At 25.6% G+C, this 15,363-nt stretch overlaps 1 protein-coding gene across 1 annotated transcript; it reads right to left on the bottom strand.

Annotated features, from left to right (window-relative positions):
* Window positions 1-974: 974 nt before the first annotated feature.
* Window positions 975-6,527, bottom strand: LOC129612227 (aldehyde dehydrogenase X, mitochondrial). The gene is made up of 4 exons (XM_055525768.1): window positions 6,395-6,527; window positions 2,476-2,580; window positions 2,302-2,402; window positions 975-2,239 (listed from the first exon to the last, which is right to left on the bottom strand). The coding sequence occupies exons 1-4, from the start codon at window positions 6,428-6,430 to the stop codon at window positions 1,009-1,011; spliced, it is 1,473 nt and encodes a 490-aa protein (XP_055381743.1). The 5' UTR covers window positions 6,431-6,527; the 3' UTR covers window positions 975-1,008.
* Between the last annotated feature and the right edge of the window lie 8,836 nt (window positions 6,528-15,363).

Below are 15,363 nucleotides of genomic sequence, written 5' to 3'. Positions count from 1 at the left end.
TGTATTTAATGTCGATAAAAATAACATAAGTTGACTTTATCTTTATGCGTATTACAGATCCTTGTTGCTAAAACTTCTATATTGTCAAAAAAAAGGACTTTCTGTTACATGTATTGAATCAAAATCCATATTAAAAATATTAAAAAAAAGTGATATAAATACTATTTTCAAGGTAAGTATTGGTACACGATTTCTTACTTTTTATTTAAAAGGAAGAAATGTGGGTTTAATCTTTAATATCATATTGGATTAAATATTACGTGTGTGCTTTTACACACAAATTCCTTAAACATGTCATATACAATAACAATGTACAATTCCTATAATATAATCATTCTAATACAGGGTGATTCAGTAAAGATTATAATATTATATACATATTATCATTGTTTCGAGCATCAGAAATGAGCAAAATTTACGTATCAACATGTTATGTTACATTTTAATCAAATATCTAGCAACATATTGCAGTAAATTTTGTTATCTTAAGAACCGGCATAAACAATTAAGTCTTGTTTGTATATTTTTTATTTTCTGTAATAAAATGATTAAGCATGAAAAACGTAATATGTAAGTATTTTTATTTTTATGTTTTTCTTTTGTAATATTGAAAGCGAAAAGCGAATATTTTTATAAAGAGGTCAACGATTCTCTTTTTAAACAAGTTAAGCATGAATGATAATAAGAACAAGAGTGTCTTGTTTTTATTTTGTGTTTTGATTATTATAAATTGGTTCTATAAAAAGATTATATAAAATGAGTATCTATAGCTTAAACTGCATTATTTTGTATGTATGTGTTGGCAAAAACTCAAAAATCTTATACCCCTTCTTAATATTTCTACTGCGCAGCGTAATTCTAGTTTATTTTCAATATTATTGAAATACTCAGAAAAAAATCTATTTAATTCCATTTTTGTTTATGAGTCGGGATTTGATTATTAATATACAAAAGATAATAAAATATCAAAAAAATTTCACACAACAATATCAAAATTGTAAAATAAATTTACAAATTTTTATTTGAAAGTTTCATTGTTACAGTTTTAGTTTCCAAATAATTATCCAAACCAGCTTTGCCAAGCTCACGACCAAAGCCAGACATTTTATAACCACCAAATGGTACCTGTGGTAATACAGCATCATAACAATTGATCCATACTGAACCAGCATCAACATAATTAGAAAATCTTACAGCACGATTTAAATCTTTTGTAATAATTGCAGCAGCTAAACCATATTGTGTATTATTAGCGCGTTCAATCATTTCATCTAAATTATTAAATTTGAATATAGATTGAACTGGACCAAATATTTCTTCTTTGGCAATTTTCATATCATCTTTAACATTTGAAAATACTGTTGGTTCAATAAAGAAACCAACATCTCCTAAACGTTTACCACCGCATTCTAATTTAGCACCTTCTTTCTTACCACTTTCGATATAACCAAGTACTTTTGTAAACATTTCATCATCAATTTGTGGACCTTGTTGTACACCCTTTTCAAATGGATTACCAACTTTTCTAGCTTTAGCTTTTTCAACAGCCTTCTTTACAAATTGATCATAAATTTTTTCATGAACATATGTTCGACTACCAGCACAACATGATTGACCATGATTTGAAAATAATGCTTCGTGTGCGATTTCAACAGCTTCATCAACATCTGCATCATCACATACAACAAGTGGTGATTTACCACCCAATTCTAATGATACACGTTTTAAATTTGTTTCAGCTGCGGCTTTCATTATAATTTTTCCAACTTCTACAGATCCAGTAAATGCAACTTTACGAATTTCTGGATGATGACTGATTGCAGCACCAGCAGTTGGTCCATAACCTGGAATAATATTTATGACACCAGGAGCAAATCCAGCTTCTTTAGCTAAAGAAGCAACATACAAAGCAGTAAGTGGTGTTTGTTCAGCTGGTTTCATAACAATTGTACAACCAGTGGCTAATGCAGGACCCCATTTCCATGCCAACATTAACAAAGGATAATTCCATGGTATAATTTGACCAACTACACCAATTGGTTCTTTTTTTGTAACTGAATATAAACTTGATCCAGCTGGAACCGTATCACCTGAAAATTTATCACACCATCCAGCATAATATTTAAGAACTTCAACTGAATAAATAACATCCATCATAGCTTCAGAGAATGGTTTTCCATTATCAAGTGTTTCTAAATTGGCAATATATACTTGATCTCTCATTATAAGATCGGCCAACCTGTAAAAACAAATTTTTTAATTACGAAAGTAAATAATATTATGCATATTTTTTATTCTTACTTAATCATAATTTTTGATCTATTCCATGGATCCATTTCTCTCCATGGTGAACCACGAGCGAATGCTTTTTTTGCTGCTTCAACAGCTAAATCAACATCAGCCTAAATTGTAAATTAATATGCTTTTTTTATTTAATATACGAGTACATTTCTGGATTTATCAAAAAGAAATTACCTTATCACCTTCAGCTACATCAATAATTTTTTGTCCAGTAGCTGGATTCATTGTTGGAAATGTTTTTCCAGAGACGGCATCAATATATTCATTGTTAATGAAAAGCTATAAAAAAGCATTAAAAATTAACGTATTATAATAAATACATGATAATTAGTTATAAACTGAAAAAATATTTAGGATATAGAATATTGGAAACGTAATTCAGAGAAAAACGTTGCACAAGTTAAATTACAATAAAGCTAAGTAAATGGACAATAAAACTAACTGAACAGGATGGGTAGGATGGCGGACGAAATCGGCCGAGGCGGTTGCTTGCCTGCAACTGAGATGCTTCGGGGAAGCTTTGTGACCCCGGGGAGAATCTCGGAACTTGATGTGGCTGCCATACTGCGGTTTGTCAGGGGCCTAGGTGTAGGGCTAATGTAGGTGGGAATGGGAATCACAAAAGATCTTTTGGGTTGCCGTGAGAAGGGCCTAACGGCCTCGGTCCCTGGGAAGAAAAAAAAAAAAAAAGTACACAATCTTCCCAAAATAAATATGAAGATTTTTCTAATTCGTAAACACTTCATGATTTCTAAACGAGTTATACACAAAAAAAATATACAATTAAAAAATTTTAAGTGTTCATGACTCAAAGCACTGATTTTGCACTATTTTTGTGAAAAATAATTTCTTAGTTAAATTAGTATTATGATAAGATAATAAAGCTGAAAATAAATTATCTTGTATATACTTAAAGATAGTATATAACCAAAATTTTTGTACTTATTTTATGTACATACGTTATGTATATTATTATACGTTATTATGTATATACGTTATTATATAAATATTAAATATTCTAACATATGTACAAGGCTTAGTTATCCTATTCGTATGGCCTCGTTACGTAATTTTCTCTTTAATTCAGAACAATGAGCAAAAATTTTTAATATTGTTGAAAAATCTCCCACATTTCAAACTATTGTAAAATTTGCACACTTATACAATAATGTTAAATTGCCCAAACCGCCATAGATTTTACAAAAAAGAAAACCAAAAAGAAATGTAGTATCATAATTCAAACACATTCTCAGCTGTATTATTCACCCAATAATTTTGATTAAAAACGTAAGTAAATTGTGTAAGGATGCGCCTCTTAACTACAGTATCTTTTAAAGCAAAATGTGGTTTATAGGCACAAAGAATTGTTCAAATTAATTATTAATTTATTATGGTCACAAAATTGATGAAAAGATCTATTAGAAAATTAAACTTTACAATAAAATCAACATTGTCTTGCTTGTGCGAGTACACACGTGCTTAAAAATGTACAAAATTTCCTTAATATCTCAAATATTAAGATAAATTCATCTACATCTCATTCTTCATTATCGCTAAATTAATACAAATATTGTTAAAACATTTAAAATAAAAAACACGTACCGAAATGAGAAATTTTTATCTTAATTTCTTTTTTAAATCTTTATTTTTTTTTTACATTTGTTTCAATAATAAAATCATCGCGTTTCAGAAAGGAGAGGTGGGGGCTTTGATTAACCTTGACTTTCAACGTATTGAAGAAATAAAATAATTTATTTATTTTTTTTTTGTTCTGTTCTCTTTATTTTGATTAAAAAGTACTTAAAAAGTCAAAAAGTTATAAAATTGGTGATTATTACACTTTGCACGTTTGATAAAAAAAAAAGGCAATAATAAAACACAGAAGTGATATTGCAAAGTTTTTTGAAGATTTTTATTAATATTTTGTTTTCTAATATACTTTTAAGGCAAAAAAATCATATTATGTAAGAGAAATCTAATTGCTGATGGTTTGGCTTCGACTATATACTCTGAAGCTCTAAATACTTATCTAATATTATACTTGTATTGATATAGATATGAAAAATATTTCGGTTCACCGGCTGGTTGCTATCAATTCAGAATAATGGTCGACTGATTAATGAGGTCAAAAATGAAAATAAATCGAATAAATTATTTTTTGTTATTTCATCTACTTATAAATATACTTATTACTTTAATGGTAGCAACAACATAATGTAAAGTAATAAAAATGATAAAATAAAATTAAAATTACTTGCAATTTAGGAAAATAAAATCTCCGTTAAAGTTAAATAATCACGAACACAATATTGAGAAGAATTTCATTTAATTTATTTTTTTATTATTTAATTTAATTTATAATTTAATTCCTCAATTAAACTGTAATGCTTTATAGAAGAAGATATTTAGAATGGTCCCGTTCCGATCTATCAAATTACCTTTCAAAATTCTAAATCTATAATTGGATCTGATTCTCAACTATTCTACTGACTTTATTCACATGTATGTATGTAAAAAATTTTTTTAATTTACTCATATTATATTCATAATATCAGTAACAAAATGTCAGAAATCGAAAATTAAATTGTAAAAACAATAATGTAGCTTTGAGTAGCAAATAATATAATTTTTGCTCAATCATTCTCGTAAAATTATACCACATATTATTTACATAACTGTTATATCCAATACGTAATCACGCAAATTTATTTTTTTTTGTCATATAAATTGTGTATATTAATATTTAAAATTATAACTATGAAGTTCAGGTAATTTATGACAATTTTAACCGCATAATAGTAAACTGTTATATTAAATAACTTTCCGACAAACAACTCACGAACGATATTAAATACTATTTGTACGTCAATGAATTTTCTTACAATTATTGAAATTTATTTGAAAAGTCATCAATTTTCCCTTGAATTATTAAATTAAATGTAGGTATTTAAATAGATAATTTTCTTTAAAAAATAATTAGTTTAAATATCGATTAACTTTAACAGAGCTGGATGGAAATGAGTAGACATAAATTATAAAGAAAAATTTCTAGAAATTCGTGCATTTCGAAAAACTGGAGTCGTGAAATTTTATGGAAAAATTTGTGCAAATAAAAGTGCAAATTGGTATCATTGTTGCAGAAGAATGACAATTTACAAACTAAATAAACTGTTCCCTCTTTAACTTCTGTCTCTTCACATGAAATCTACATTTCGTAGAGTCTCGTAGACACTATATGATAACATAATACGAGTATTGTATTCAACCGGTACAATTATAAAAAACTAAAAAAAATTTTTTGATCCTATATGTACCTGATTAAACAAGTATGAATGTATGTATGCATGCTTATTCTTCTATATAAATTATAAGAGTACATACTTATATGTATATTATTCCAACACGAAGAGTGAGAAAAAGTAAAATAACAATCTTTGCTACGCGAAAATATTTCAGACATATGTTCAAATATAATGTATTATTCATCTACGCTCTTAAAAATATTATAATATTCCTGTTATACAAATAATAAACAGAAAAAAGTATACACAATTATTTGAAGTGAGTTTATACACCGGTATTTTGATATAATCACATACACACATTTATAATCAGACATAGGCCAAATATCGAAACAAAACTTATATTTTCTTGCGTTTCATACAGCAGTTTGAGTTTTTTTCAAAAATTTTCTAAAACATTTTAAAATTTCAATCTGTATTTTAAAGCTTCCTATACAAACGCCTAAATTGATATTCTGTGTTCAATACCTTTACTCTAAAAAATATATTCTAACATTAGTGATATTTTTAACAAAACAAGTCATAACAATTAATTTAGTTATTTTATTTAAGTCTGGACGGACTATAGTAGCCCTTATCATGAAAAATTATCGACGAATAATATTAAGTACGATAAGGGCCACTAATTTTTTATTATTAATTTAATCTTATAAAATTTGTTAAAACCTAATAATTGGACATTGTAAAATTTTTGGATTTATATCACTACATTTTTTAATTTAAATATTGTTAAAAATAATATATCCAATATGTATTACAATAATTAACAATAATATAATGTTAATACTTACTTTTGTATATTTAATTTCTGGATTTGGATTTGCCATTTTGTAAAATAAATGTAATTTTAAATTCTCACAATTTCAAAAATTATTTTAATACAAAAACTTATTCTATCAACACAACGCTTTGGTCAATTGCTCAGCAAAGACTGGAGAAATATTTTGATTTTTAAAATTACATACTAAAAAAAAAATATACATTTTTCATTTTTCTCCTCTTCTCTCCCCTTCACATCGCATGATGACGAAACACAAATAACATACAATCATACTTTGCTTTATTTTATTTTTATTCCCTTTCCTTCGTATAATTGCTCCAACATAAATCCGTCTCTTTTTTTTCCATAGATAATTTATTATTTTTTCTTATTTTTTTTTACAATAGAGTTAGCAAATTGATGTATTGGAGTAGTGGTGATACAATTTGGTTTTTTTCTATATTTTTGGTTTTATTTTTTTCTTGAAATTATGGATTTTATATTTATAAGAGTAACATAATTATACAAGTTTTAAATATTGACCAAAATTACAAATGTACAAATTAACAAAAATTAAAAATTTTATGCACAAATTTGTTACAGGAAACAAATTCTAAAACGCAGCACTTTTCGAAAAAGTTTATTCTAATAAAATTGTTAATTTTTATGGATGCCTCTGCCTGAAACCTCTGTTAGGTTGCACGGCCTCCCGGGGTGTACACCTAGGCCACCAAGGCCCGATGTGATGCTCACTTCTGTTAAAAGTTAGGCTTTTTGATTTCTACATTTTGCTACATAATTTTTTTTTCATATTACCATCTTTTGTTTTATAATTTCTACAATGTACAAATGCTTAGCCTATGCCTATGCATAATTTTTTTTTATTTTGTTTTACGATGTTTATTTTAAAATCAACTTATTTTCTGTTGCTATTTTAGACCCCCATTAAATATGGTAATTAAAAAATTATGATAAGAGGTACAAAAATTTGACGATCTCAATAACTAGATATCTTTATAACTATATATATTATAAAACTTTATATTCCAGTACTAAAAATTTTATTCAAAACAAACACAAATTTCTTTAAAATATGAAATTGTTATTCTAATTCATAATACCTGACTTACACTTGCAGAAATAGACACTAGTGTATATAAACTAAGTTTGACAAGCAACTAAATTTGAATTTTTATTATTAAAATTTGATTTTTCTTATTTTATATTTTGAATGTCTACTGTTATAATAAAGCTAACCATGCGAACTACTTATGGCAGAACTAAACAAAATTTTGAAAAGTTTAACTGAAAACATAATTTAAACAAATGTATGGCAGCGCTAACAAATCTAAAAAAATTGTATGATTTAGTTTGAATTAGACATAAATATAAAGTATGCCCGTAAATTAAGGCTGCTTTTACTATACAAAATTAAAAATTTATCCAAATTGTTGATCTTGCAAGTGAACTGATTTTGTAATTCGAGGTGTAAGACCAAAAGTACATGCTTTATTTCCATCTTGATTATAAAATGATATTGTATTTGATCCATAAAGTGGAAATTTATTTATTAAATCTTGATTTGATGAACATGGTAATTCTCTAGTATAACAATCGTTATATTCAGAATGTGGCATTGGATATTGTTCAATACTCTTTTCAACTGATTTTAAATAATCTTCATAAAATGTATGCCACCAGAATTGTTCTAAACGAGATTGTCTTGTTGCTAATATATATAAATATAAATGTTTAATCTTTTATAACGTTCAATTAATCGTTAGTGCTTAAGTACCTTTTTTAGAAATTTTTTGTGGAATTCTATATTGAGCTCTTTGTTCAGTTACCAATGGAAAACATGAAAATGTGCTTCTATTTAATTCTATTTGATTTTCAGCCTCAGATGATTCCGATGTGGGTGTTTCTGATTTTTCAAAGCTAAACCTTTTTAATTTATTGTCAGTTAGTTCCATTTGTATAGGGTATCGAAAAAGTTATTTAAACAAAATAAGTAAATAAAAAATTGAGAGTTTGATAAAGTAAAAACTTAGTCTTATTCTTGAAGTTTTAAAATTAGATTTCCGAATATGATTGAATTTCTCGAAAGGGTGTTATGAAAATATTGAAAATTTATATGAATAATCAATTTGTCTGAAAAATCTAATTGTTTATGTAATATAAACAAAATATTGGTTGCTGACAATATTCACCATGTAAACTTCATTTTCAAATTTCCTGTTGAAAATATTTTAATTATAAAAATATTCATGTATTATGCTTGTTGTTATTGTGTTGAATATTTTATATTCAGTTGGAGAATTGGATTTCAAATATGATTATGAATTTGCACCCAGAATTGCATTTTATGGCTAATTATGAGATTTTTCTTTGAAGCTCGAATGTCACATTTCAATATGAATACTTAACCATGTTAACCATCATTTTAGAATGTTGATTATTGCAAAGGAATCCATAACTCATCCAATATTAACAGTTATTAGGTATAAAAGTAATATTACTAAAACTATCAAACTTGAATTCCCTTTAACACCACACATACCTATGCATAAACATAATTTAAAATTTCCATGGACTTTAATATATCCTTTCATATCCTTTTATTTTGACTTTTGTTTTGCTTATTAAACTTTAAATTTATTGATTACTTCTTTTACTATTTTACCAAGTATTTTAACATAATGTCATTTACCTTTATTAAAAAAGTTTTAAGCTTTAAATAAAGCTTTTTTCGTGTACAAATAGGGGAACTGCACGAAATCCTTTATTATTCTTGATTTTGACTTACAAACCTACTTATATTGTTTCTATAAAATTATTTGTACAAAATATATGTGGGTATGTATGAATAGAAAACTCAACAATAACATAATCACGTGGGAATTTTTAAGTAAATATAGACAAAAATATAAAAAAAAAAAAAAACATAAACCCACTACATGACAGACGTGATTTTAATTGGTGTTATATTAGAAATAATTAATCTAAAATATATACTTGTACGAATTATAAAATATTTGAAAACTGTGCGTTATTATGGACCATATATATATATATGTATATCTATGTATTTGTATGGATCATGTTAAAGTGTGTAAGAATTTCAGTAAGTTTTCTTAGAACTTGTGCAATACAAAATATTTTATGATTTTCATCTCTAAATTAATGTGTATAACTTTTTGATTCAAATGACTGTACTACAGAAGATATTTTTTTATAAAACTCATCTGTACCAAAAATAGTTTCTATACAAAAATTATCATAAATTATTCTATATATTAAAATTAACATTCAAACAATCAAACAATTTTTTGTCTTAAATTCACCATTAGTCGTAGTATTACATTAATATGTACTAGAAAGGTTGTTGTCCATAATACATTCACCGTAATTAATTCAGTAATTGTTTAAATAAATTATATTTTAATTTTATAAAAGCTGAATTTGTTTTGAAAATCATTCAAAAACATTCTATTGCAAATAATAGTCTGTTTAATTTTTATAATGTTAAGATTTGTAAAACCTTAATATGAGGCAAAAAAAATAATTAATTCTTTTCTACTTATTAAATAGAAAATAACAAATTTTATTAAAAAAATTCTGAATATTACCACAAGTGCGATTGTTTGTATATGTCATATACAATTATAATGTCTGACCTAAGAAAATAAAATCATATAAAAAGGGTATTATAAAAAAGATGCCTGCAATACAATTTTTTATTAATAACATATGTAAGCTATTTTACTGTTGGGTATAATTCATTTACATTTTTATTTAACAGAACAGAATATTAAAATAAAATTTGTAATCGTAAAAAAAATCTATTATTTCTAAAATATAGAAATTTTTCTAATATTATTTGAAATGTAAATTATCAATGGCAACACAGTTTTGTTATATAGATATATAAGAAAACTGTGCTGTCATTGATAGTATATCACTGTGCTGTCATAAAACTGTGATAGTATATAGATATTGAATATATACAATTTTGTACGGAATGATATGCAATAAAGAGCGTCACTAATAAGTTCCCGACACAAGTCATAATTTTCTATTATTATACCTAAATTCTCTTTCAATATTTTCATTCTCGCCAAAGAAGGGCGACCTCTTTATCATTTAACTTTATTATTTCAAAATTTATACATAAATTTTGACATTATCTTATGATTTTAGTTAACTTAAATTAACCCTAGAGTTGTTCTAACGAACAAATGAGACAAACAAAATTTTTCTTATTTTTCAAATTTATTAATTTTATCTTTCAATTGTTCGAATTTCTTCACTTTTTTTTTGTATTATACGCCCTTGTTTTATATCATCACAATTTTTTTTTTTTTGACTCTATAAATTCTCTTATATAATCTTGATTCTAGATTATAAAATGTCATTGAAAATTTCTAACTTTTTTTTTTTTGTCATTCAAATATTTTCACTCCCACTTGAAAGCCTAAAAACAAAAGAAATTATTATGAGAAATATTAAAGAACATTCAATGTCAACTATACTTTGTACAATTATGAGACCAAAATAGATAAAATTAATTTCATGTTAAAGGGATAAAATTATTGTTGTAATAAATCATTTTAAATAGAAAAGTTTTACTATATATTTTTCTATTTTAATATGTAAGAAGAAAATAACATGTTTTTTTATTTTTCTTCATTCGTAAATGAGTAAAACGTGTGTAGGTACTTAAAGTATAGATAAACAAAAGTTTTTGACTTAATGAATAAACAAGAGGTCAAACCTCTTTTGAAAAGAAAAATGAAAAATAAAAATATATTTTATTCATTCATTCCTGAATATCCTTAAATAATTTATACAAATAATGACTGTAAGCATATGTACATGTATGTAAAATTTATGAAAAGGACAAATAAATTTTTGTAATGTGTAAACATAATCTCATCATTGCTATGTACAAATTATTTTTAATTAAGTGTCGCCATTGGTTTTTATCCGTAAAGTTTTATGTATATAGAAATAATTTCATATAGTTATTTGTTCATAATTAAAAAAAATATATGTAATTATTCGAATTTTCAATATGAAATTGCAAAAAAACATGTTCATAGTTATACTAACAAATTGTTTTGCCTCCACTTCTATCCAAAACACAAACCAAACTCTTTAAAATTTAGCTAAGACTCTTAACATTTTTAAACTCTCATAGAGCATAGAAAATGATCATGATCATAAAATAACCTATTCTTTTATACTTTAGCAATCCTACTCTCCTACGGAGAGCAGATCATATTCTTGTTAAATTAATTAAATAAAGTAATAACAATTATAAATTTTTCAATTTCATTTAATTTTAATTATTATGACCATTTTTTAAATCAATCATTAATTTATTACCCATTATAAAAAAAAAACATTTTCTGTTAAATATTATTAAATTTCACATTAAATTTTTTACCCTATATCTAAATGAAATAAAGTATTACAAAATCCTACACTAAAATTAATAAAATATCTAATATCTTCAATAATTTTCTATACTCATCCTTTAATCATAGACATCACAATTATGTAAAACAAAAAAACAAAAATATTTTTCTTTTTAAGAATACGTGATTTCAGTGAAAATAAACCTATAATCACTTCCTTAAATCATAAAAATTTTTACCTAAATATTCAATTCCAGATAATAGACCTTTTGTTTTGACCTTGAGTTTTCCCCAGCAATCTATACGAGTGTATCTTGTATATTTTTTATTTCGACATCTGATCAGAATAATAAAAAAAAAGGATCCATTAGATAAAAGTATAATTTTTCTTTTTTATATTTTTTTTCTTTTGTTTCGTCTCTTACTCACTTTTTGGAATCAAATTTGTAAAATATTAAAGTACGTATTTTGTGTATTCTAGAGAACTTTATCATAGAGAAAACCTTAATTGATATAATGTATTTCAAGGACGACAGTTATTTTTAATGAAAAAAAATTAAAGTAGACACGTTCTAAAGAAAAAATTAAATTTAGAAGTTAGGCGGAAAAGTTGTATAGAAAAAGTAGGTTGGTATGAAATTTTCGTTAAAAATTTTTTTCTTGTAATACTTTTTTTTTTTAAAAAAAGTTTAAAATTTCAAAAAGAAAACCAAAAAAGAAAATTAAAATTGCTTTAATTTTAAATTAAAGTTATGCAACAAGAACTTCTAGGAACCTTCAGATTTTTAATAATAAAGTGAATAGACAAGCGAAAAATTTGTTTTGGTCTTATTAAACATTAAAAACAAGTAAAAATGTTTCAGTCGGTATAAACCGATTGAATTATACCCTGCACCTTTCGTTGTTGTATAGCAATTACTCCAACCTGCGAAACCATTCCGTAGAAACTTCACGGATATGTCCGAACTATAATTTGTATAGGACACACGACTGTCAAGTTTAATGAATCTGGCTTTATTATTTTTCCGAATATAAAAAATTTGCTTTTGGAGTTGTATGGCAGCCACCCGAACCCGTGCAGCTATCCGATTAAAATTGTGTAGAATATAATTGGACACATGTATACAAAATTTTATATTTATAGCTTTATTAGTTTTTGAAACATTTACAATAAACTCTTTGAGTTGTATGGCAGCTACCCGAACCCGTTATCCGAATTAGTCCAATTAACAATAGTGTTCGTCCTTGGCACAAAAGAAACAACTTGTGAAAGTTTGGTGTCGATTGCATTATTCGTTTTTTAGTTACCGTGCGATCGGACGGACAGACATTTCTAAATCAGCACAGAATTTTACGCTGAGCAAGAATATATGTATATGATCATACCGCAGATGACTCCTTCAAGTAGTTACAAACTCCATACCAAAGTTAATATACCCTTCACGAAGTGTAGGGTATAAAAAAGAAGACCATTTTGTACGAGTATGAACTTTTTATATTGACATAATTTCTTCAAATTTAATTAATTTGATTTCAGAATTTAAGATCACTTCCAGAGTCACAGGCGTTACGTAATCAATTCTCAAACACGTAACTAAACAACAGTTTGGTTATTTTCTCAATAATGTGCGGAGAGTAGAAATAACATTATTAGCTTATTTTTAACTTTAGCTTATTTTCAATATGGAAGAATATGTGGTGGCACCAAATTACGTGTGTCGACTTTTTGATGAAAACGTCCTACTCCATCGTGGGGAAGTGTAAATAAACTATTATCAGAAAGATTCACCCTATCGGTTTGTTTGTTTTTCTGTCTGCTGTCTTTCGATCTGTATGTTTGTTTGTCGTTCTTTCAATATGGCAGTCAAGTTAGACTGAACTAATTTTGATGACAATTTATATATCAATTTACTTTAACTATGTCACGGATTAATCAACTTTTAGTCGCGGGAATTGAAACTTTTACATTTTTAAAAAAGTATTCAACAAATTAACTTCAAATTTTACGACAACAGTACGACAAACCATTTAACTTTTGAAAGAAATCAAGTGTCAATAATTGGACTTTTAATACGGGTCAAATTTTAATAATAATCAATCTATTTCCTTGAAATTTAATATTTTAATTCAGAATGTCAAAACAATGAGCTTATAAATTTTTTGAAAATTTTTTGGTATGGCCCGAAAACCGAACTAGGAACCGATTTACGTTCTTTACTGAGGAAAGGTTTTAAACCTCATTTACTATGTAGGTATGTTAACTAAAAGCTTAGTAACCTTCAGATAAGCATTCCAAGGACATTTTCATAATATTGTGCAACAATTTCGCCAAACGAAAAAACACCCTTTGCGGTCAAAGGGTATTTTTTTGGTAGTTTATTAAAGTACCCTGGTTATTTTCAGATATATTTTAGTTTTAAATACTCGGAATCTTAAATAAAAATTTTATCTTAAATTTTTATCTATAACCTAACAGGAAAGGATTACTCAATTAATCTTAACAAATCAGAGTTCATTCAAATTTATTTATTAGGATTAGTAAATGAATAAAGAAAATTTTATAAATTAAAAATAAATTCACTTGAAAATAATTCAATTTGAATAGAAAATTTGCAACTATTTAATAAATTTAAAATTAAAATTCACAAAATTTCAAATTAATTGTAGAAAATTCAAACAATGGAGAATATTTGAATGAAAAACTGCAGCACTTTCTAAAACATACGATAGGAGTTTGAACTGAAAAGCTCTTCGAATTATTTATAATTTTATAGGATTTGACTAACTTATTTATGAGGGTAAATTACTGTTACAAAATGGTTAATATTCATTCTATTCTATGTAGTCAATTACAGTGAATTTATTCCAAATGAGTATTACTAATTTTATTAATTCTAAAGACTAAAATTATACTATAAATTATTAAGGGTATACAAAACAACAACAAGAAAATTAAACTAATTTTAATGGTTTTTTCATTCAAATTTTTCTTTTATTTTAGAAAACAAAAGCATATAACTAGATTTAAAATCTTTTGTATAACAATATCAAAAAGTTGTGCGTATAATGCAAAGCAAAAACAATAAATTTTTTTTTTAAATTTAATTTTAGATTTAGAAATTCTTTTGGTTTTTTCTTTGTTTTCTAAATAAACTGAAAATTTTGGTAACAAAATATTAAATGAAACCTTTTAGGCATTAAACCATAATATGAGAACAATTGATCTTAAAAAAAATTGAACTATTAAATTAAATAAAAATATATGAAGACCGGATTAATACGAATGCATATAACAAAATATAAGAAAAGTCTGAAGAAAACCCGAGATGTAAATTTAGAAAATTTATAATTAGGCCATACTCCAGGATATTGAATTTGCAAAAAATGCAAAAATACTTGAATGCAGTAGCATTTTAATTTCTTAAAATTTATATAACACAAGAATGGTTATATGCTCAAGTATATAAGTGTACGACGAACTTTTTACATGCATTTTAATTGATAACAATCTTCTTGAACCCACATAAAATAAAATTCACCTTCGAGTCTTTAATTCATTTCCAGTGCTATTTTTATGCGA

The sequence above is a fragment of the Condylostylus longicornis genome, unplaced genomic scaffold (genome assembly GCF_029603195.1).
Source record: "Condylostylus longicornis isolate FDR11 unplaced genomic scaffold, ASM2960319v2 ptg000064l, whole genome shotgun sequence".
NCBI classification, from domain to species: domain Eukaryota; kingdom Metazoa; phylum Arthropoda; class Insecta; order Diptera; family Dolichopodidae; genus Condylostylus; species Condylostylus longicornis.
The sequence above is the reverse complement of the archived record's forward strand: the minus strand, read 5'-3'. Positions and strand labels throughout refer to the sequence as shown.

Bases quoted from the DNA above. Each gene is read 5' to 3' on its own strand.
- LOC129612227 (XM_055525768.1), bottom strand. From the start codon at position 6,430: ATGGCAAATCCAAATCCAGAAATTAAATATACAAAA. The intron at 2,581-6,394 runs GTAAGTATTAAC...GCTTTTTTATAG, and splicing joins CAGAAATTAAATATACAAAA to CTTTTCATTAACAATGAATA. The intron at 2,240-2,301 runs GTAAGAATAAAA...TTGTTTTTACAG, and splicing joins AGATCAAAAATTATGATTAA to GTTGGCCGATCTTATAATGA.